A 23,849-nucleotide genomic window follows, 5' to 3' on the forward strand; every position below is an offset into this window, starting at 1 on the left:
AGCAGACTGCCTACAGATGTCTGCTTTCCGGGCAGCATAACGGACTTTCCTTCTGTTACAGTTTAATTGCATTTCTCTACAGACCACTGCATCTGAACACACACAACAAACACAAGAATCAAGTGAAACATCTGAAGTATTACATCATATAATACATGACAGTACTCCCCTGTGAAGCAATACTAGAACAAGAACCAAAACCCAATCTACTTTGCTACTAATTTTAATCAAAAAATTAAACCACACAATTGTTAGTTCAAGCAAGTTAATACACATCAAGTTTTCTCCAGAAAAAAAAAGGGATTTTCCTTTTGTGGGTCCTTCCTCACAGTATTTCTTTCTTGCTTTTTGAGCTCCCCATGGTTCAGTGATAAGATCCATGAATGTGAAATAGTCTTCAGCTTGATTTCAAATGTCTGACTTGAAAAAATCAGGACATCCTCTGCAAATACATCCAGAAGTGTTCATGAACTCATTACCTCAGTCATATTCTGAATCAACAGAAGACACAAACACTTGCCCAACGACAGCAATAAAAAGACAGCTAAAATAAGAGCTTTACTTTATCTGATTAATCAAACAGATTCTAACTCCATGTACGTTCAGATATCTACTCCTCTTCATCTCTTGCTGGATTTGTTGCAGCTATTACTCCATATACTTCTTGCACCTCTTATCAAGATAATCTTTAGTGACCCCAAGTGTAACAGAAAATCAGTAAGTACAGCACATTATATTGAATGAGGAATATCTACAGTAGAGCAGTGACAAAAAAGTCTATGTAAATCACATTTTTCTTAAACCCATTATTCCCTTGTTCAAAGATTACTTATGCTTATTGTAGACCAATTCCATTTCACATACTGCTCTAAGGTGGCTTTGGATTTCAAACGACTTAGTATTTGCCTGGTCTCGTTTCAGCTAGGATGGAGTTAATTTTCTCCCCAGTAGCTGGTACAGAGCTCTATTTTGAATTTAGGAGAAGAAAGAATTTGATAACACAGCGGTGTTGTAGTTGTTGCTGAGCAGTGCTCACACGAAGTCAAGATCATTTCGCTCCTCTTTGCTGCCTGGCCAGCGAGGAGCTGAATGTGCACATGGAGCTGGGAGAGGCCAGAACCAGGACAGCTGGCCCAAGGCAGCCAAAAGGACATCCTGCAGCACGTGGCTCATGCCCAGCAGTGACACTGGGGGAGCTGGCTGGCGGTGAGCAATTGTGACGGGCATCAGTCCTTCTCCTTTCTCCCCTCCTCTATATTAAACTGCCTTCATCTCACGGGTTCTCACGTGGACTCCCCCCCTTCCAACTCTCTCCCTCACCCCGCTGGGGTTAACGGGAGAGAACAGCTGTGTGGTGCTTGGCTGCCTGCCAGGGTAAGCCACAACGTGCCCAAGCGACAGCGCGATTACTTCTGCCACTTAACGTAGCTGTCTGCAGTTCTTTATTGCCTAAATTTACTGAAGCAAGCTTAAAACATTCAGTTGATTGCCACAAAGCAAAATATACCTACAGATAATTGCACTGTTTTTTTCTTCAATTTGTTTCCTTCCTCCTCCCCTTTCATTTTTTCTTAAAAACTTCCCAGGAGTCATAATAAAAAAATATATTTGTTCTTTGCAGTAGAACCAGCCAGATACTGTGCCAAAGATTAGATAGTCATGTCAACAGGAGCTGGAGAACAAGCAGCTGTATGAATTTTCTAAACGCACTGAAGTCTTCCTAGCTCCTCAAAATTAATTCCTCTTTGGAGAAGAGAAGGCTCCGGGGGGACCTCATTGTGGCCTTTCAATATTTGAAGGGAGCATAGAAACAGGAGGGGGAACGGCTGTTTACGAGGGTGGACAGTGACAGGAGGAAGGGGAATGGTTTTAAACTGAGACAGGGGAGGTTTAGGTTAGATATCAGGAGGAAGTTTTTCACTCAGAGGGTGGTGATGCACTGGAACAGGTTGCCCAAGGAGGTTGTGGATGCCTGGAAACATTCAAGGCCAGGCTGGATGTGGCTCTGGGCAGCCTGGTCTGGTGGTTGGTGACCCTGCACATAGCAGGGGGTTGAAACTACATGATTATTGTGGTCCTTTTCAACCCAGGCCATCCTACGATTATGATTAAAATTCAATTACATAACCAAATCTGGGACATCTGATCATACCTGTTCTCTTTGTTGCAGTAACTGAAATCACCTCCAAATCCTGCAGCATCTCCTGCCTTAGTCTCCATTTTCTTAGATATAGAAGAGTCCACTTTATGGTTATACTTTGACAGAATCTACAACATTAAAAAAGGAACAGAAATAACTTTAGAACTCCAAGCAGGATTACAATCTATGCATTTTAAGTAAGCAGCAGAGAACTCTTTCTTTTTGAGGAACAACACTTGATAAACAAACACTTTTTAATATTACTGCTATGATATGAAAACTATTCAGATAACAAACAGAGCTAACCTGTAGTACATCATCTGGTATCCTTGTTATTTCTGGAGGTGGAGGAGTGCTGAGTAAATGGTCGTACTGTTTTATTTTGGGAGGAGATGGGTTCCCCAAATGTTTGAGGTACTCCTCAGAGCTCACAGCAGAAGGAATGCCGTCTTCTATGTTTTGTTTCTCTGTTGCATTGTTTTTGGTCACCAACATGATCTTCTCCTCTTGCATTTCCTGTTACAGAGAAGCTATTATATGCTTTCAGTTCATTTATTTTTCTTAGGTGAAGTATTTAACAACATGTTCTTACAAAATTACCAATAAAAAAGCACTGTTTACAAGGACAAGAAAAACGGGTATAGGAAAAGGAGAGCAAACTGCCATTTGAGGAACTGCTTACAGCACTAGTGTATGAAAGTAGATGTAACTGCTGTGTAGTACCATAAGTTCTCTTGTCATCCACCTGGCTTCAAAATCTGGAGGTGGTGGCGTTGCTGCATGGCTGGGAAGAGGCACTTTGTCTCTTTCTGGTGACTTGGCTAACGCTGCACTGTCTGCTCGGGGAGGGATTTTCACACCAGGTGTGCAGAACACGGGTATCATAGGAGAAGCCATACAGTCTGCTGCTGGAATTAGTGAAAAATCAATAAATCCATCAGTGAATGTACACACATACTTTTAGCTGCAGTGCTCCAGTTTGGTTTTCCAAATCAATTAGCTTGTTACAGATTTATTTATATATTCCACAACACCTGGACCATTTTAGTTCAACTGTACCATTTCAGTTGACAAAACTTTTAGTATGAAAACGCACCCAAATTGCAGAGCTCTAACAGCAGTAAATAAAGAAAACAAAACTAATCAAAATAATCTTGTCTCGTTACCAAATATAACTGAAAGAGCCCAACTTAAACCAATACTGCTTCAGATTTCCATATATTCTGTTTGTTTGCTGCAAGACTTTCAGACGCTTACCAAAGAATATATTACATCTCCAGAGAAATTTCAGTGCTACTCTTGAAAGATGTAAGTTACTGTTTGGTTAATCCATTTCAAAGCAGTTTCTTTCTTACTCATTTAACTGGCTTTAAATAGGCGTAAGAAATAATTCTTGGAAAAAGTTTGCTTCCCATAACAGTACTGTTATCAGTAGCACGGATACATTGCAATTCCGATACGATGGAAGCTCTGCACAGTTCTAGATGGATATGAGTAGAAGAACAAGCAATGGTTTCTACTGAAGCATGCAGATTCCCCATAGAAGCCACTGACTTGAGTTTTCTGAACACCAGTATGCAAACAATGACTGGACACTAATTAATTATATTTAACAAGAAACAGATTAAAGTATTACCATGTGTTAACACACGTTATGTTCAAAAATAGCAAACCTACATTTACTTGACACGTTTTTAACTTACCGCTCTCATCTGCTGCTTTTGTTTTTGGCTCAGGAGTAACTGCCATTTCCCTGGGTGCCTTTTTTGCTACATTCACTTCATCGTTGCCTTTTTTAACTAAGCTGAAAAACCAAAAACCTCAATCAGCTCTCAAGTAACATGAAGAAATCACTACTGAAGGAATACTGTCAACTCCACCACTTGTCTAGCATTTGTTCATGAGTCTAGAATGATTTACTATCTCTGACTCTACTCCTACCACGCAAAGGTTCAGTCCAGCCAAGGCATTACAAAATAAGGAACACACTGCCTAGAGATGCTGTGAATCCCCCTCCCAGAAGGCATTCCATGGCCAGGCTGGATGGGGCTGTGAGCAATTTAGTCTACAGGGAGGCGTCCCTGCCTACACTGGGGGGTTGGAACCAGATGATCTTAAAAGCCCCCTCCAACCCAACCATTCTATGGTTCAATGATCTACAGCTCCTCAGTAAAAAGCCTAAGCCTCAAGAAATCCATGTGAGGCAGTGTATTTCCATGAGATCAAACCTCCTGTTGTGAGTCTGCTTTCTTAAAAACAAAGAAACAAAAAAACAACCAAACAAAAAACCACCACAAAAACTAAGGGAAAATAAGGAAAAAAAAATAGTACTTTTTCAAGTCAGTTTTTCCTCAGTAATATTATTGATACTTGGACCCTACGCGTTTGGGTTATGGTTATACTTTCTCTTCTTCATTATAAACACTTTTGTTTATTGTTTTTTTTCCTTTCTCTCTCCCTATTACTTTTGCTTTCAGTTCTTCACTGCATGCACACAAAATACATTGTTCCTTCTACTTGCTTCAGAACTGAAAACCTGAGCAGAAGGGAACTGAGAACACTATGAGTGTATGTATGAGTGTACACACACACACACACACACACACACACACACACACACTGTGTATACACACAGAAAGCAAGGTTAATTTTTATAAAATGTTATATAAAACTACAAATAAAATTTGTGGATGTATTCATTTAGAAATTGTAGCTAGAATTAAAACTGAAATCACATTTAAGACAGTTCTCACTAAACAACAACAACAAAAAAACCAACAAAAAATACAATAAAAAACCCAACCCAATGAAATGTAAGTTAAAGACAACAAAAGAGCTTAACTTATGCAACAAGCTGAAGCTTTTAACAAAACGTTATTCGAGGAACCAACTTTAAGTTTGCATCATTTAGGATTCAGTAACAGCTTTCCAATTATTTCAATACTGTATGCTACAGCTGTGTAAATGCTACCATGCCTATTTGGCAGGAGAGAACCCAAAACTCTTTTAAGAGAAAATGAATCTCTTCAATTTTACTTTTCCCCCCAGTAATCTAAAAAAAAAATAAATAATAAAATAAATCACTGAAATGTAACCATTGTGGTACATTGGAACAAAGTCACTGAAGCTGGTACAGCTCTGAAGAAATTCACATGAGCACCTGTATAGCAAATATCAGGGATTTAAAAAATAGAATTAGTGAAATCTCTCTACAAACCAAATCCTTAACTGCTGAACAGAATATTTCTCTTAAATACTGTCATTTTCTTAAATTGGATGCCTGGCTAACACAAATCATACAAACATCTTTTAACCATCCTTTTCCAGGAGTAGAAGTCTAGAAATGTGTTTTCAGTCGAAGGCTGGAGCAAAAAGAAGCATCTGCTTGAAGCTGGATAACAGAAGAAATAACACAACCAGCTCCCACTGTGAGGCATTTAAGCAAGTGCTTCACAAGTTTCTTTCAGTACCACTTCCAGCGCTTTTATATTGGTAACACAGTCTAGTGCATGTCCTCAAATGCAATCCCTAGGTTAAATAAAGCAAGACTTCACAGGAGATACTGTGCCTTTTCTCCTTGTCCTGGAGACATTCTCATGCAGGCAGGGAAGGAAATACCTTAGATAAGTCGCCTGTAAGTAGTTTGCATTGCAAAGAGTAAACGAAAAGAGGAGCAGAGAGTTCAAGGTAGACAGAAAACTAACAAACAAGTAGGTAACAAATCACCTGTTAGCAGAAAAAAAAAAAAAAGACAGGCAATGGTAACAAGAGAGGGGGACATCAAGAAGAAACAATGGGAAAATCAATAGAGAAACATCAGAGCTTCAAGTGCTTACTTACTTGTTTGACTGGGCAGTTTTATGAATAAGTGCCATGGTGTAATCTTCATTCATGCACACGGTGTGTTCACTAATGCCAAAGTGTTCCAGTTTTGGTGTAACGCACTCAAAGTCGTCCATCTTTAGCATGCATTTGGGTGTTTTGGGCAGAACACAGGCGGCCTGCGTTTTCTGAGGAGTTGTGTGCTTTGCATTTTCTTGACTGGCGTTTGCTGCATGTTGTTGTCCATGTAATGCACTCCAGGGCCTGGAGAAAGCATACTGTGACAGGCCGAAATCAGAAAGCTGGGGGCTCCGCAGCGGGTCTCCGGGCACAGGAGGGTTCTCAGCACAGGCAGGAAGAGGAGGTGCTGCATCTGCTTCTTCCTGATCAGATTTATTCTGGTCAGATGCCTTCAAATCACCATTCGCCTCCTCTTCTTGCTCCTCTGACAAAAGAGAGAAGAGTTCATTCGGTCAGATGTTTATCTTTTAAGAATTTTTAAAATAAATTGGGAATTTTCTCCCCCCTCCAAGTAGTCTTTTTTTTAATATTTATTACTCTAAATATTAATGTTACTTCCTTCATTTTAAAGCACTGAACCTTAACCTACAACTATCAAAAGCTCTTATCAGGCTAAGCTGTATTTGGAACGCATTTCTTACACTTAACACATTTTTAATAGAATTCAACCTCCCTGCATAGCCTAGGCAGAAAGTTTTAATCTTAAACACATTTATCTGGCTCCATCTCACTGCAAGAGTAAAAAAGTGGCAGAACAAACCGTACAGAAAGAAGCAGTGACTGAAAAGTCATAAAAGATAACATGAGTTCACTACAGAAATAAGCCATGGTGTAATTTGTATGATTCTGTATTACGAGAATGGAAACAGTGGGGGGGTGGTGGTGTGGTTAGATTGGGTAATCTTGGAGGTCTTTTCACCCTTAGTGATTTTGTGATTTGTGGAACACCCCCAAATATTTGTGAGCTGCTGCATGATATAAGCAGCAGATGATTTAAGCTTATGGGATAACAACACATGAATATGAACCAGTTCAGGTGCATCTGCAGTAGCTCATCGTTCAGGAGAAGCTGAAGCAGCCCAACTGTCTGGGTTATCAGAACGCATGGCTAACCTCTCCTCTTTGTACAGCTCTTAGTGAAGAGAAAAACACACCAACCAGGAGCATGTCAGGAGATGCAGCTCTAAGATTTTACATGTTTTATCCTTAGAGCAGCGATCACAACAGAACCTTTCAGCCCCAGATTACTATAGGGCAAAAACCACAGATCTCTTCATTAACAGACACGTTCACATAGCGGAAGAGAAACATTTTAGAAAAATTACATGCCTTTGAATGCTCCATTGCCAACAAATATTACCTGTAGGGACTTCGACGGGTGGTTTGTAGCCGTATTTCTGGAATAGCTCTCTTATTTTTGCAAGATCCGCTGCATTTCTTTGCATCAATATCTCACTTGCCTTCATAAAGTCATTAATTTTTTGCCTTTCAGAGGAACTCTTGCCAAGAGCAGCATTAGCATCTTCCTTTGGGTGAAGGAGGGGAAGGAGAAACAAAGCAATGGGTTTTCAAATCACCACCTGGTGTCTGTTTCTACATTTAGTGTTTGGGGAATAACTTCAATTCATATGGGGACAAGCAAATGTAGATCTTGTCTATACCTGAAAACTTGGTTACAAAACACTGGGAACACAGAGCAGAATTGCACACAAACTTACAAACACTATGAGGACAGTTCACAGCAAAGTAACTGCTTCCTGCTGACCTCCCAGACAAAACCATGTGCTTTTACTCCATTAAAAAAAAAAAAAAGAGAGCATTTACATAACAATTAGTTTGGACTTTTAAATACAAAGAATGTATGTCAGAGCAGCTGGTGAAATTCCAGTTTACAGCGTGGTTTACTCCTCACTTACTTGCATACGTGCCCATTTCTATTGACTATTTTGTCTACTTCCGTTAAAGAAACGAAGAACTTTTTTCACAAGTTTAACAGAAGTGCAGGATCCCCTGCAAGGGCGTTCTTTATGCTAAGTGCTTCTCACTGAGCAAAGCTGGGCATACCTCTCCTGAATCCGGCTCCCCCACCCCCATGCCCCGGTGTAACCACAACTTCCCCATGACCTGCATCCCTGCTGGCCCGAGTGACAACACTGATGGCAAGCACATCATCAGCACAGGCATCCCACAGTTTTGGGTGCTGCCCTGTAGCCACAGCGAGGACTTAGAAGTAAGTAAATACAAAAGTCAGAACTGCTGAATAACAAGGCTGCGCTGTAGCTTAAGGATCAAAGCACAACCACCAGTTTATGGACGCGGCCTCTGCCCCAGTTTACCAAGAAGTTAAGGCATTACCTTCAGAGCCCTGATTTCGCAGTGTAGGTCGTGCAAAACCCTCATCGGAGATTCCTCTTCATAGTCTTTGATGTGCATATCACATGAAAGTGTTTTGAAATTAAAAGTGGGGAATTAGTATTTAGCATGCAGGTACAACGTAATGTAATGTAATCTCCACTAGCAGACCTTGGTGCTGTCCACTCATAAATGCAGCAGTCAACTTTGTTCTTTCACTGGATATCAAGGCTAATGCCAATAAATAGTGTAAAAGAGGAGCCCTGCATCACGACAAGCCATAGCACGGCGATACATTCAACTAGAGCCTTCAGCTGTATGTGCAGAGAGAGAAAAAGCCCTGAATGTGTGTTTCCCTGTACTGATCCATGACAAGGTTCAAAACAAGAATGTGATTCAGTACTGAAAAGGAGCTTACCAACAGGAGGGAGACCGACTTTTTTCACACAGTCAGATACTGACAGAACGGGGGGGGGAACAGCTTTAGCATTTAGGTCAGATAGCAGGATAATTCTTTCCTCAGAGGGCGGTGAGGCACAGCTGCACAGAGAGCTGCGGGTGCCCCATCCCTGGAGCTGCTGGAGGCCGGGCTAGATTTACTTACAGACGTTACGTGGTAAAAGCTCACTGCACACCACGGAAGCCTCAGAGAGGCGGCGCGGAGTTGCGCTCACATAAGACCCGCCGCACCCCTCCAGCACAGGCGCACCCCGTCCCGGCAGCTCACGGCGCAGCGGCAGCGGGAACCCGAGGCGGTGCTGTCAGCGCGGGCCGCCCCGCAGCGCCCAGCTCGCCTCGCCAGACCCGCGCAGCCTTTGGGCTCGGGGCGCCGCCGCTGTGGGGGCGCGCGGGAGGCGGTGCTCGCACTTACCCGCGTCCTCCCCGCGCAGCGCCCGCTCCAGCTGCTTCGCCTCCCTCTCTAGCGTGAGGGCCAGGGAGCGCAGTTTGCCGAAGAAGCCCCTCGACACATCCATCGCCCGTGGAGCAGAGGGACGCGGGTCCGCAAGGACCGCACGGCAACCGTAGCGACAATCAGCTCTCCGCGCGACCCTGGAGCCCGCCACCGCTTTCGAAACGGCGCCTACTCGCGCCCCGTTGGCGCCGCAAGCTCTCGCGAGAAGTGCCGCAGGCAACTCTCGCGAGGAGCGCTGCCGCCATCTTGCTGCCCGCCGCGGGGCTGGGGCCGGGAGCGGGGGGGCCGGGACCGAGGGGTCCGGTACGGCGGCCTCCGAGGCCTCCTCGCCCTGATCCTCGTTAGAGCCGAGGCTCGCCTGGAACTGGTGGGTGCCGGAGACCCTCGGGCGGTGGTGCCGCGGGGCAGCCGGTCTGCACGGCGCCCGGAGGGCAACTCCGTCCCGGTGCTGGCCGTGCCCGTGGCTTTGCGCGGCGGGTGGTTGCCGCCGTGCGGCTGAGCTGAAAGCTTTCTAATAGCGAGACAAAAGGCCCTGCAATAAATACAGGCGAATTTTTCTCGGTTTTTTTTTTTCTTTTCCGTAAATAACGTGTCTTTTTGTGTGTGTGTGCGTTTCTCTTTTAAGGCGCAATGTTTTTAACAGTGGCCCTACTCGGGAAGAGGATCCCTGGAAAGCAGTGGATTGGAAAATACAGGCGGCCGAGAACAGTAACCATTGCCATGAAGCAGGCCATGATCCGAAGGCTGGAAATTGAAGCAGAGAACGAATACTGGCTGAGCCGCCCCTACCTGACACGGCAGGAGGAGTACAATCACAACAAGGATGTGAGAGTGGCCAGATGGGAGGCTTTTAAAGCCATGAAGTCGTCCAAGTTCCCTGAGCATAGATATATGAGCGACCACTTGAACCACTTAAATGTCTCAAAGAAATGGACCTCTTGAGCAGCGGCACGGCTGTACTTGTGCTGCTGGGAGATGCAGTATTGTACCCCTTGTGGCTGCTCTGTAATGCAGTGTAACAAAGGCAGGTGAGAAATCAGACTGCTACGGTGTACAAAATCTTACATTAAAGTAATCCTACAGAACAGTGTTTGGGTTTTTTTTGCCACATTAGAAGACTGTCCTTCCAGTAGCTTAAGGGTTTTGCATAGGACAGTGTGAGTTGCAGCTGCGGTGATGACTTGAACTAGGTTTGTAGCTTCACTTCTTTGGAAAACTGGAATGCAGTGGCTGTATTGAAAAAGGATTATCTGTATGGACCAGATGGCTTTTACTTGTCCCTTTGCTCTAAAAGGGGCTACTTCTGTATTTGTATATTAATACTTGAAATACAGCAGAAGCTACTTGATGTTCTACTCACTCCATCAGGCACGTATCAAGAAGAATAGAACTGTGTCTGTAAGAGACTGCAACTAATATAAAACGTTCAACTTCCTGGGAACAGTATCAATATCTTTGTCATAACAGGAGCATCAATTTCTGTGTCCCTGCCCCACTTACACAGAACTTAGTTCTGACTGTGAAGTAGTACTGCTGATTCTTGTTTGAGTGGCAGCTTGATGTCTAAGTAATGCTTAGTTTGTGGCTGATGATGTTTCTCCAGGACAATAAGTTTTTTATTTCTCCTATTGAGACCAAGTGAGCTGGAACCATGCCAGGAATGAGTACCGTGTTGGCTCAGTGCAGGTCAGGTGTGAGAACTGTTTCCAGCACCAGACAGAACCTTTCCCAGGTATGCAGCAGTTCTTGCTGCTCTAATGCATGCACGCTACAGCTAAGCAATTATCAGATTATTTCACATACTTTATTAAGTAAGTCGGTATTGCATTCATCGACAGAAGTTGTGTGTCAAATACATCGATACTTTATCACTTTTGAAAAGAGGCCTGGAATAATACAATTTGTTTAAACATAAATTCTACTTCTATGATCAGGTCTGAACACTGATGTACACAATCTTGAGTGCACTTAAAATGATCTTATAATCTTGAATGCTTGTAAATGACTTGAGATAATGTGGAAAAGTATACATATGAGCAAACTGCAGTGTAATTCAAACATGAAGGAACTCTGATGCAACGTAATGTGACTTCGTATTTAATTCATTTATAAAAGCTCATTTTAAAAAAATCACTCAAGTATTAAACTATAAATGGCAACGTGTGTTCTCTGCATAGGACTAGTCCTATCTGCAGCATACACAAAAATAGTAACTGTGTCATTACACATCTTTTACATTTAATGCCAAGATTAAATACAGGTCAGTGTAAGTTTAGGCAGCAAATTAAAAATAATGGTGTAAGTGGAACAGTGAGTACCGTTAGTGTGACACCTGATGACCCTTTCTGGCAAATACAGAACTGGAAAGAACCCAGGCATGTTTAATTCTGTTAAGGATAAAAGGGGTGAGAGAACAGAGAGGGAGCCTGAACACTTCAACAGCAGGACTACTGCTGCTTTCTGTGATGTTTTTGTGAGTGCAAATATCTGCTGTTAAGAAAGATTTAAGATGCTACAGTAAAGCTGAAAGGAACAGGTTAAAAAATGAGAAATTGGAGAGGTACATGCTGAGCATTTAAGTTGTCAGCTAAGTAATATAAACAGAAGAGCATCTGCATGTCACCGTTAGTGCACAGGTGCCAACAGGAGCAGATACTTCACCCCCAGCACGTGCTTCCCTCTACGCAGGTGCTCTGTGCTTCTTGTGGCTGGGGGCAGGGAAGACTTCAAAACCAATTCAAGCAATTCTGTAAACAAAAATCAGACTTCACAACCTCATGGAAACAAGATTCAAGTAATTGCTGCAAACAAACCAACCCAAGAAATGGTGAAAGACCAGTTTTAATCAGAATCAGCACTAAGTACAACTTTATTTCATTCCATTTCATGAGTTATGTAATTAAGAAAAATACATATACAAAGCTGTCTATATATACAAAATAAATTGATAGAAATGAATATAGTGTATGTGCTCAGTATTGTAACAAGTAACTGTATATGCAGCTGCTCTCTTTGGTGCCATTTAGAGATAGAAGATCCTCTTACATTAGATACCAGCTTTTTTTTTTTTTTCTTTTTTTAAAGTAATATGAAAAACGTGACCTTGATCTGCACTCAATGCTAGAATAGCTATTTGGAGACTCTTCATACCTGAATCCTTCAATTCTGTATTATTTTAGCCACTCTCCCTACAGAATGTAAACTACGAAGCTCAAAATATTTTTTTTAAATTCTAAATGAATTTCTTCAATCAGTGCTCCAGATCTAGGCAGATCTTTCCCATTTTTGTCAAGGGTTGATGCATCTCTTGGTACGAGTGCCAGACACTAATCCTGCTAGTTCCTTTTCCTCCTCTTGGGGCTGTAGTGAGCTACAACTGGTCAAACTTCAAACTACAATGAATGAAGAACTGAGTGAATATCGAATGGCACCAAACTTAATGAAAACTTCCCAAACCCCAAGAGATTATTTACAAGAAAGAAAAGCAAGATCAAATGAGGGAATTAACAGTACCTGAGAAACGGCGCATTGAACACTCTGGATGCCCAGTTTCTAGCTGCTATGCCAAAAGCAGCTCGGTACCCACACGTTCCATGTTCAAAGTGTAGGTTTAACAAACATGTTCCTCTGATTTCTCTACTCTGATGAGTAAAAGTGCCAGAGCTTCCTTAGATATAAAGACCTGAATATTTGAAGTGGAGGTTTTCAATCAAGGGGTTAAGATGCATCCAACTTGTCAGTTATTCCAGAAACCTACCACAATCCTGCCCTCTGCCAATAATACATGTTTGGTAAGAACAGCACTTATGTGCACCTTCACAGTCTGTAAAGAAACCAATATTCAGGAAAAAAAAAAAATTTTTTTTGAGGTTTCTAAAATAGTTTAAAGTTTTCCTTTCTACTTATGCATCTGTCTTCTTCATCTTTACAGGGAGAGATTTATCAACTCATGACATTTCTAAATCTTCAAGGAGAAAACACCGTAATCTCATCCTGCATTACACTTCTGTCCTCACATTGGGAGTTTAAGTCATTTTGTGCTTGTGATTGTTGTATGGATTTTTTTATAGAAGAAAATCAAGCTTTCGGAAATACCAAAGCATAGCTTCTGATTGCAGCCAGTGTCAACTATACTACAGTCACTACAATGCTACTCATGGCTAGCAGTTATTTTGAGGGATTTAAAAGCTTAAGCCCTGTTATTTTTAGTGACAAACGTAAGTATTTGCGAGACTTGCTGACACATAGCAGCTTAAAGCACAGAAACAGCATGTACCTCCTGACACGGCACTGTCTGTCTTCCCTTCTTGCCTCCTGACCACGCAGGTCAGCTCCTCTCACTGGCAGCATGCAGCGACTCAGTGCGTGGATGTGGGCTGAAAGGACATCCTAGTGTGCTCCTGCAGAGCCCTGCCAGCAGTAGTCTGCTTGCAGCTTTACAGTCAAGCAGCTTTTCATCCTCACTGGGGTTGCATTTAGGCAAAAAGAGGGAGCAAGCCAGAAACTATCTCACTCTGATACAGCACAGGATGCCCTTGCTTATGGCTATGGAGCTGTCAGACGAGAACTCTCAAAAGAACCAAAACGCACGGCACCTTACCAGACAACACACATGGATTCAGCCCAGTCTGTTTACTTACATTTTTTTCCCTGTAGATTAACTATCCTGACTTAAGCAATCAAATATTATAGTGATATTAGCTTATAGTACACACCATTCACACATAGGTGTAAACATGTATTTGTTACCTCTGCTGTGATACAATGATCCAGTAAAAGAAAGATGATATCCAGGGTCTTCCATTACAATTCTACTGGTGTTCTGGACTGCACATTTTGGTACTTAGAATGAGAATACTGAGCTCAGGCTTGCGTCTCCATCCTCTTCCCCAAGAAATTTTGCTGATGCATTCTCTCCTTCTAAGATCAACATGTCAGTATTCCTGAAAACTTGTATTTAGATGAGTGCTTTTCACTTGACATTTGAGAAGAAAAAGTGAAACCTTTCAGATTAATGCATAGCAAATGTTTTTTCTTTGAAAACTGGCAAATGCAATATTTATCATACAAAGTTGGAAGAACATTTTGCAATTTCTACAAAACATGCAGGTTTGTACCTTCAGTTCTGTCTCAGCAGTATCTGACAGTGACCATAATATGCTCATAGGTCACTGAAGTGCTCCTGTTCTAGAAGACTGGAAAAAATACTTTTTCCTAAATGTCAAAGACATAGAAAATATTTGTTTTAAACCTTGGAGTATACTTGATATCCAAGTAACTCCAATACAGTGATGGGGAAAAGTAGTGATCAATCTGGCAAAGAAAGCGAACGAGTTCCTTTTGTTCAGATCAACATAGCTACCACCTTCATTTTTCTGTCTAAGAGGTTTATGACTTTGTAATCAGCATCAGCTGAACATCAGAAAAGCTTCAGACCACAGAACAGTATTTTTCACTTCTGTCATGTGCAAAATGCCAGGAACATCAAAAGCTGAATTAACAGTATTCTCTATAGAGGAGTAGGGGGAAAAGAAAAACCATGTTTGCTGTAGGTCTTGAGCTTAGTTGGACTTTATTCCTCAACCCAGGAAACATGTTTTGCCTTTTGTGAACATGGTACATCACTGAACAAAGCACTCATCTTTAGCAGTTCAGCATCACTTAAAATCGACTTGAAAGTGGCAGACGAAGCAGACAGCATACAGAGTTTTGGTGTGTTAACACAAGTGCATGATCCAACACTAACTTTCTCAGAAGTACTTGAAATTTGTTTAAATGGTACTTCAGAACCAATAAAAACTTGTGTTTTTATTAAAAAGATAAAACAAAAGTATAAAACAGTATTTATAAACCATCATGAGTCCCATATAAAAAGCAGTACGCTTCCAGTTCCATTTTCTAACGACACGTGACTGCACTAAGATTTTTCTCAGGGGTACATTGCCATTTTGTTACTGCCTCATACAGAACACTGCAAACATTAACTGAAAATGTAACAGTTTGTTAATTCCTTTTTCAATTGGATTTTCTTTTTATGCTGATAGGAAATTGTTGAAAAGCAATAAACCATGTTTTTATCAACTAAAAGAGAGCTCACTTCTTTGAGCTATGTTCTTGATATAGTTACATGGTCAAGTTAGGAGGATGAGGGGGTTCAATCTGATAGCAAAAAAACAACGGCCAAGTAAAAGGCTTTTACTTTGTTAGCATTGTTTTGTTCCACAGCACAGTCAGCAGAAGGAATCCTCAGTCCTGAAAGACTTACATAGCTATGACCACGAACGTGTCATCCCGTACCTTCCTCTCCCACCAGCTGGTGTATGAGCTGTGAACAGCTGTACTTCAGGCTCATCAGCCAAGCTTTCCTCCTCTCCATCCTTTTTTCTTCTTCTCTTTCTGTACCCTTGAGACCTGCTATGGAAGTGACTTCTGCAGTGCCTAAGGTATGAAGTTTGCCCGTGGGGAGGTAGCAGTCCCTGCCACTGCAGCATACAGAAATGCATAGTTCCCACTCTGGACCTTGTGCATCCAAGCAGGGCACTTCAGGATTTGGCCCTTTGGTAGCAGTATATAATTCAGTGCTGCATAAATGCACATGAAGAATCTTAAGGCATCTGTCTGAACTTCCCTGCTCTGCAAATAGTGCTTACAAGAATCCATTGGACTGTGAAACTTCAATTTCTTGTCTCCTCATAAAATGCTCATGTTCCATTTTTACTGATCAAATCTTCCAAACAAAATTAAGTAACATTCAAGCACAAAATGTGTTGCAGAAACCTAATGAAACAAAAAAAGGTAATTAGTGCAATTGTACCATTAGCTTTGAAAAAAACAGGATCATACTGCATTATACAAATGCAGCTAGATAATACGGATAATTTACTGACTCTCGACTCAGGACTGCAGATAAAATAACTTTAACTCATAATTAGCTTTCTGGGAGGGTTTTTTTTTCCTTCTTTCTTTTTCTTCTCCTTTTAAACCTCCTATGTGTAATAAGATTATCTCCACTAAGAACATCAAATCCCATTGCCACTGATCTGTAGCTAACGTCATTTGGATGTTTGGATGACAGGAATTTTTAATGAAATCCAACCGATGTGGGGACATCAATGGTATTCACATAGGTGAGGCTGGGGGAATGCTGGCTGGGTGATCAGCATTCCTTTCAACAGAATCATTTGGGAACTCTGCTTAGGTCAGCCATAAATTTGGTTGCTTCTCTTGCATGTAATAAGTATAAAAATAAAAAATACAACTATCTGTTTATTGCAGGGCATTGCAAAGTACATGGAAACATTTTGGATCTCACAACTATTGCAATGCTGCATACAATTGCACAGGAACTAAAATTAACCAGGCAGGCCTAGAGAAACCAATCAAATCCAGCCGAACTCAGAACAGCTGGAACATCCTTCTTGTAAGCTCTCTTCAAGCACTAGAAGGCCACAATGAGGTCTCCCCAGAGCCTTCTCTTCTCCATGCTGAACAAGCCACACTCCCTTTACTGTTCTTCATAGGAAAGGAGCTCCAGCCCTCTGATAATTTTCATGGTTCTCCTCTAGACCCACTCCAACAGCATCTTTCCTGTACGAGGGGCCTCAGGCTTGGACACAGTATTTCAGATGGGGGCTCACAAAGACAGAGTAGAGGGGGGCAATCCCTGCCCTCTCCCTGCTGGCCTCTCCTCTTTTGATGCAGCCACTGGTGGCCTTTCAGTGTGCAAGATACTGCTAGCTCTAAACAGTCTAAGTCAGTCAGTTGTGGTCCCTCTCCAAGTCAGGAGAAAGAAAGGTTAAGCAGATTCTGTAATTCTCTAGTCAAAGACTACTGGCATACACTGATCTCAGAAGTTAACTAATCCTTTCTACAAATTATAGAAAAGACTGAGTAACCTGTTTAGATCAGATTAGATTTTATAGAGCTAGAGACTGAATATATGTCACCAAGGCATCCATTTGTACATTCTGTGGAGAAGCGTTAAGAAAAGTAAATTAACTACTGTAATTTACTTTGGTTAATCCCCTGAACAGACCTTTGAGATATGCTTTTTTTTTTTTCTCCCGTCACTTATTAGATTTTTTTTTTAACTAAAAAAAGATGAACCTAAAATTAACAAGCTCAAAAAGCTTGAAGATTGTTTTATCCCCCCCAAAAATGGCACTTCCTTGCAAGGTCTGTCTCCCAGCTCTTGCAGCACTTCGATGTCAGGGATCACAGAAAAACATTTTCCCCGTGAGTGACTTCTAGATCTCTTTAACAAAAGAGGTGCAGGGAGGGATGACTCAGCCCCCTGGTTGTTATTTCTATGGTTGTTATTTGTCCAAATAAAATTTCTTCCTCTTCTAGAGAGAAAAAAATTGATAGGGGTTTTACAAACTCACAGTGGTATGAAGTCAACATCAGAGAGATCTAATTCAGTCACTGGAAACCCACCAAGGGAAGCAGTAGCACTCGCTGTATTTCCTAAGTGCAAAGAGTGCAGAGTGCACTGAAGCAGCTCATTGTCAGTGCAAGTGATGTGAAGAGTCATGCAGTATGCAACAGTATGCAGATACCTATATTTTACCTACTGAACTTGGGCACAGCTTCTTAAAGTCCAAGAGCAGAGGATGGCAAATAAATATGCAATTAATAGAAGCATTAAAGAGCTGTTCCTTGAGAGAGTATCAAAACATTTCATCTTGAAATTGCTTGTTTAGCAGAGCAGATTCTTTTCCCTGGTCAGGTAACAAATCTAGCATTGTGCACTTCAGTCTAAATTGCAGCATTAGGTTGACTCATCTCAGATCCAGTCATGTTTCCTGCACTACAGCATTACTCTCATTCTCATCTCCTGGAGAACTATTTTGAGTTTTATTTAGACCTATTGCTCACCCAACATCAGAGGATTTCTCTGCATTCCAAGAATAGTGACTTTTGACCTCGAGATTTGAATTTACTTGAATGTATAGAGAAAGAGCCATCAGTTATGTTAGTCTTACTTACCTGTTTCTCACTGAGATGTTGGTTAGTAATAAGCTGAGATCAGCTTTCCAATGAAACTATAATATGCTTTTTTGTACCTAAAATGTGAGAGAATTTCAATTATGTGTTTTTGCAGATTTGCATACCAAATACCAAAGATTCCAAACCAGAAACTATGTTTACTGTGCTATGCCTATTTTAGAGAAATATTTTCCTCCCACTAATCAAAAAGAAAATGAACTCAAAATATCTTAGAAGAGGATGCAAGAAAGCCAAATATATTTACCCATTTCCTTATCTCACCATTAAAACTATTTTGGAGAAGAGTGTAGAAGACACGAGTTAGCCTTAACCTATAAACATCTGACTTTACAGTGCATGTTTTCCTGTACTTGACTCCAAACAATTCCTAAGGACCTTTCAGGCTTAAATAAACAACAAAAAAGAAACCCCACCCAACAAAACCAGAATGGTAAGATCATTGGAAATGTTATGGTGCAGTCTACCTGATTTAACATTTTCATCTTCAGGGCCACTTTCTACCCACTGACTGTCACTGGCTAGCAATCGATTTTTTGATTCACTGAGTGGTCGAGTAGGAAAGGGCTGATTGGCTCCAGAGCTGAAAAGTAAGCAAAGTTAACAGGACCTCTGTAAAAGCAAAACCTGCTTATTTCAGGCATTTTTAGAGTAGTGAAGCTCATCGAGTGCAAAACAAACTAAAAAGCTATGCTGCAAACTAAAAATGATACGCTGCTTTACAATTCCCCTATAGGCTTGGCATTACTCTAAACCCTTACCTGGCATAGGCCACTGACAGTTCCAATGGATAAAAAGCACAGATGAATAGACTACAAATGATGCAGTGGCAGCAATAGTATTGCCACACAATTACAAAAAAACCATATCCCATACTGTCTGGAGGAACAACTTAATGCCATTTTATCCCATCAACAAAAGTTAGGTTGTGCTGATGAGCATCTTCCTAATGCGAAAGGATACCACTGCTGTTCACAAGGGTCCTGCTTTCCTGTAAATTCCACAGCTTAGGCTGTACTGGCAGGAACTCCTCAGCTTCTCAGTCTTGCTTGATAACTTGATAACTCAGGTGACTATTGACAAGAACCTTCAGCCACAAGTTCACCAAACTACCCAGAAGCTTTTCAAAATCATGTCAATGTCACTGAAGATACAAACCATGCAAACTAAGAGATATAAGTAGTATTGAGCTAAAAGAACTCCACTGCTCAAAATCACCAACAAACACAGCCATCTACCTCTTCTGCATTGTATGTCTCACTATCCCTTGCTTAGGCATGCTGGAGAAATGCAAGTGATGTGTACCCTACTCTCTCCTCATCTGAAAAATTATATTAATTTTTTTTAAACGTTCCATTACTGCCTTCCTTAGGATTTTTATTTCTTGTTGTTAAAAAGAGAGCTCATAAGCTGTTTTTACTCTCTGTATTGTTCTGTTTCCTTACAGCCACATCCTCTGCCAAAACCAAGAAACAACCCTTCTGCACCAAGCAGCACCACATTTATTAGTCTTGATTCATCCTATTCTTCTGTGAAGACTTACAAATTCACTCTGAACTTTATAACAACTTTAAACTGTTGAAACAAAAAATAATTTTGACAATTCTTTTCTTTTCTTCTTTTTTTTTTTTTTTAAAAACAGATAAGTATGAAACAGTAAGTAAATCAACAACTTAAGTGTCATAGTTACCTTTTGGCAGGTTCATTTTGGCTTGAGACAGTTAGTTGCTCTGGATCCATAATCACCAAGCGAGTTGGAAAATTACACCCATCGCCCAAACTAAACCAGAAACAGAGACTCAAATCACTGTTTGTTGTTGACTTAAATTTAGTGAACAAGTGCACAAAGGCTGGAATCAATTGCTGAGTGCAGCATTGAACTCCAGACATGGGCAAGGCAATCCTACCATTAAACTCTATGATCAGCTAATTAAATTTTGGAGCTCTAATGATTCCCATCCTATCATTGAGTGTGGGCTGTTGAGCAATGAAGAAGCCTACGTATTTCAGAAACAACGTGTGCAGGTAACAATACTATGGTATTTATAATCTAGAAGCTGTAGCACAAATAATATTCTGGTATTTTTTCCTTCCTCCCATCACTCTGAGACTAATTAAGCCTTCTTTTAAAGCAAGTTTAGTCAAGATGAAACATGCTAGGGAAAAAAGTCTGACCCATCTACAGTACAGCTGTCACCTGCTTTTAAATCACATAGAGAGTCACCTTCATCAGGCAAATGGCTGAGGGAACCTAAGATCTTGTTATTACCTCTGTTTACTAACAGTCTTCAGTTTGGCAAAGAGCTTCACTGGCAGTTAGCAGATACATGAGCCTCCAAAAACAATGTTGAAACATGGCACCTATTTTGTTTTGCTGATATTCTGGTGTGATGGAGTGGGCGTGCTTCTCTGACACTTGTCTGCAACTCCCTAACACCAGTCCAACGAAATTTTAAAACTGCTATTTTCCATCATATAATTTTTTTTTTTTTTGCATTGCTGCCTAATTGTACGCACTTTCTCAGAAGGCTTTTAATAATGAAACTGTGATGTATAATAAGAGAAAGAGCTGACATTTGTTGGGAATAAGAGAGGGTTTTAAACATCTGATGTTTCAACACAGCTGAAGTTCAAGCAGCCTTTGGGTTTCCTGTGTTGCTGATTTCTGCTCTATAATCAGATACAAAGTACCAACAAAACATGCACCGTCTCATCAATGCAATTCTCAAAGCTTGCCAAATCCCCACCCCTGACAATAAGACTCTTATTTTTGAATTAAAAGCCTATGCTGTTTGCTCAGTTTTCCCCTTCAGAATTTTCCCAACGCCAGCTATGCAAGATGCGCAGCTGGCTTTTCAATTGTGCTTCATTACATGGGAAAATGCGAAGCAAACTGAAATTTACGGAATCGATTCATTTCCCAATTAATTTCCATTCTGACTGAATACCTGGTAAAAATAGGGAGCAGCCAATACTTCTTTTCATCTCCAAATACCTCCCTCAGGTTTTTGCTGCATCCAAGAGAAAAGCCGTTTTTGTCAGGGCCGTTTCGAAATGTGGGTGCGCGGAATGTTTCTGTAAGAGAAAAACCTGTTACTTACTTTAAAGCAGTGAGCAATCAGGGGGGAGGAATGAACAGAATCAAAGTTCTGTATTGTGAAAACAGGCTCAGGAAAGCTATCTAAAGGTATAAGATTTTGACTTCAGTTGCAGAAATACCCATCTACAAAAAAAAAACAAAAAACAAACAAACAAACAAAAAAAAAACAAAAAACCCCACTTAAAAAATGCAGTAGCAGGAACTTCAGATACGTCCCCACCAGTAACCTGCTTATGCTGATCATTGACATTTAGAAAATACTGGCATCCCTTGCAGTTTTATTACTTAGGAAAAGCGCATCAGTGTTTCCATTTTTACTGCAGTGCTTTTAAATGTCACCTCCTAATACCAAGGTTCACTTATTCTACAGGGTTCAAGAATATTCTTTCTGATTTGTAACAAAATGTATTATGTTCATACTCTCATGTACATATGTACTCTTCCTTTGGGCTGGATGCATCCAGCTACTCAAAGTGCAGTAACAACAGAGTAGCTGCTAATGTAGCAGTTCTGTTCCATTACTTGACACTATGTAATAACGCAACAGAAACACACAGCTCCTCTTGGATCTTAACATAAAACAAAATTAACAGTCATCATGAATCTCCACACCTGGCTCCAGCAGACACCCACTACACATGCATTATTTTCCCACATCCTGCAAGACAGCACGTTTCGCTGTTAGCAGCTTTCACCAAAGATACTTCTTACTGCACAGAATTTTAACACTCCCTTAAGATGTGAAAGCATATCCTCTCATTCCCAGCAATGCATTTTTCTGGACGAGGAACAGTTCCATATTTCAACAACTGACCTATGGTTGATCTGTTTTTGCCAACCAGCCAGCAGTGGTAGCTGAACAGTGACAGTATGCTGATGAAGAACATGGCTGCCACAAAGAAAAGGAAGAGTACATGGAACTTTGCATGGGTATCTGGCAATTCATTCTGAGGAGAAAGACAGAAAGAAATTTACACGTTAACATTTTTTTAGCAGCTAATGTAGTATTATCACTAAACATTTTCTGCCACCCCCATTCTGCCGCAGGTCTCTCACCCCACTTTTCACTTTTAGAAAAGCAGAATAAGCAGGGCCTTCCTTTCATGTCATGTTAAACTGATGTACAGTGATGTTCAGTGATGTATCACTGAAGACTGCTGGGTACCCTTTCCATCTGAGTTTAGCAACGTGAGTGCACACCTTCTGCGAGAACACTGTGCATAATTGGGCCAGTTTGTAAATTACACACCGAGGGAAAGGAAAAAGAGTGCTATACAAAAAATGTTGTCTGTGCAGCCACAGCAACACAGGGAGAACATGCCCAAACTTTTTTCAAGGAAAGAAGAAGCAACAAAAAGCTTGAAACTCTTTCCTGGTAGCTAATAATACTGAATCTACTTTTGAGCTGGTAAGGAATGTGGAAGGGAAGCAGCTTAATCATATCGTGTTTCCACGACTGAACAGCTCCCAGACAAAACCAGTTTGCTGGAACTGATCTTCAATTTTGGATGATCTCTCAGGCTGGGGTAACAAACAGCAAGTGCCTAGAAGAACAAATGTGCCATATCTGACAAGGCAGAAGTTATTCACCAGAATGAAAAACAGATTCGGTACAATCACTGCCTAAAAAATAACCTCCTACCCACACGATAGTTGATTCCACCCCCAGTCCCAGCCATTTTTAGGGCTGCACTTTCAAGAGGCCAGTGGGATCTGTAACAGTACTATTCCAGTTCCATATCGTCAAAATCACAGTTCTTTTAAGCAGTTGACCTTTAGCAGCACTATGAAAGCATAGAAGCTATTTTTATTCAGCATTTAGTTAGCATCATTGCCATTACTTTTTCCATTAGCTCATTTGGTAGACACACTTACCTGAAGTTTTTTTTTTTTTTTTTTTTTTTTTTTTTTTTTTTTTTTTTTTTTTTTTAAAGATTATCTAAAAAGACATTTCAGTTAAGATCAAGTGCAGCCAGGTGTATCTACATGCACATACTGCACCTACGTTCTTAGGCAATACACACTACACGTTTCCTCCACTGCAGCGATGGTGTAAATAGCTGCTATCAGAAAAGCTGGATCAGAAAAATTACACTAGGAACAATTTTTAAATAATTACGTACTGAATTTTACCTTTGGACAATTCTCTGCAGCTTTCCTGCGGCAAAGCTTTGTGCAAACAAAGACAATTTATTAAACACTAACATTATGTTAAGACCAAGTGTTCGAAAACAGCACAAGCTTTGTTAAGAAATGGTTGGTGTGCACACGTGCTCTCAGACGTGCCAAGTTCCAACGCCCATCTGCAGCCGTACCCCCGTTCTCCAAGAGAATGGAGGACAGAGTACATAAGAGTGCATTGCTAACTGCCAAGGCATGAGATTTTCTTCTGAAGTATCGCTATTCAGATTGTGGCTGGATCACTTTCAAGTGGTTTCCTCAGCCTGAGCAGCATGACTGCGCTGGGTGCATTCCTTGCTGGTTCCCACCACAAG

At 41.0% G+C, this 23,849-nt stretch overlaps 3 protein-coding genes across 5 annotated transcripts in view; 1 reads left to right on the forward strand and 2 right to left on the reverse strand.

The window, feature by feature from the left end:
- Window positions 1-207: 207 nt before the first annotated feature.
- SKA3 (spindle and kinetochore associated complex subunit 3) lies at window positions 208-9,416 on the reverse strand. Of its 3 annotated transcripts, none has more exons than XM_052671160.1 (9): window positions 9,207-9,416; window positions 8,339-8,403; window positions 7,344-7,509; window positions 5,981-6,407; window positions 3,844-3,944; window positions 2,864-3,045; window positions 2,447-2,656; window positions 2,153-2,268; window positions 208-442 (listed from the first exon to the last, which is right to left on the reverse strand). In XM_052671160.1, the coding sequence occupies exons 1-9, from the start codon at window positions 9,307-9,309 to the stop codon at window positions 409-411; spliced, it is 1,404 nt and encodes a 467-aa protein (XP_052527120.1). In that variant the 5' UTR covers window positions 9,310-9,416; the 3' UTR covers window positions 208-408. The 3 variants fall into 3 exon arrangements, with proteins under 3 accessions (XP_052527120.1, XP_052527118.1, XP_052527117.1); XM_052671158.1 differs by having other exon boundaries at window positions 2,864-3,048; XM_052671157.1 differs by having other exon boundaries at window positions 2,864-3,054.
- A 65-nt stretch (window positions 9,417-9,481) lies between these two features.
- MRPL57 (mitochondrial ribosomal protein L57) lies at window positions 9,482-10,333 on the forward strand. The gene is made up of 2 exons (XM_052671170.1): window positions 9,482-9,615; window positions 9,874-10,333. The coding sequence occupies exon 2, from the start codon at window positions 9,879-9,881 to the stop codon at window positions 10,188-10,190; it is 312 nt and encodes a 103-aa protein (XP_052527130.1). The 5' UTR covers window positions 9,482-9,615; window positions 9,874-9,878; the 3' UTR covers window positions 10,191-10,333.
- Window positions 10,334-14,803: 4,470 nt separating this feature from the next.
- The window catches only part of ZDHHC20 (zinc finger DHHC-type palmitoyltransferase 20), a 41,826-nt gene continuing 32,780 nt past the window's right edge, over window positions 14,804-23,849 (reverse strand). Inside the window, exons 8-13 of the mRNA XM_052671161.1 lie at window positions 22,169-22,301; window positions 21,203-21,329; window positions 19,945-20,034; window positions 18,722-18,837; window positions 18,237-18,313; window positions 14,804-16,025 (exon numbers count right to left, since the gene is read on the reverse strand). Of these exons, the coding sequence (XP_052527121.1) occupies window positions 18,276-18,313; window positions 18,722-18,837; window positions 19,945-20,034; window positions 21,203-21,329; window positions 22,169-22,301 (504 nt within the window). The 3' untranslated portion in view covers window positions 14,804-16,025; window positions 18,237-18,275. The remainder of the gene's footprint in view (window positions 16,026-18,236; window positions 18,314-18,721; window positions 18,838-19,944; window positions 20,035-21,202; window positions 21,330-22,168; window positions 22,302-23,849) is intronic.

The sequence above is a fragment of the Tympanuchus pallidicinctus genome, unplaced genomic scaffold (genome assembly GCF_026119805.1).
Source record: "Tympanuchus pallidicinctus isolate F22 unplaced genomic scaffold, pur_lepc_1.0 scaffold11, whole genome shotgun sequence".
Classification (NCBI taxonomy): Eukaryota; Metazoa; Chordata; class Aves; order Galliformes; family Phasianidae; genus Tympanuchus; species Tympanuchus pallidicinctus.

Bases quoted from the DNA above. Each gene is read 5' to 3' on its own strand.
- SKA3 (XM_052671157.1), bottom strand. From the start codon at position 9,309: ATGGATGTGTCGAGGGGCTTCTTCGGCAAACTGCGCTCCCTGGCCCTC. The intron at 2,657-2,863 runs GTACTACACAGC...TCTCTGTAACAG, and splicing joins GGATGACAAGAGAACTTATG to GAAATGCAAGAGGAGAAGAT. The intron at 443-2,152 runs GTATGATCAGAT...ATGTATTTGCAG, and splicing joins TACTGCAACAAAGAGAACAG to AGGATGTCCTGATTTTTTCA.
- MRPL57 (XM_052671170.1), top strand. From the start codon at position 9,879: ATGTTTTTAACAGTGGCCCTACTCGGGAAGAGGATCCCTGGAAAGCAG.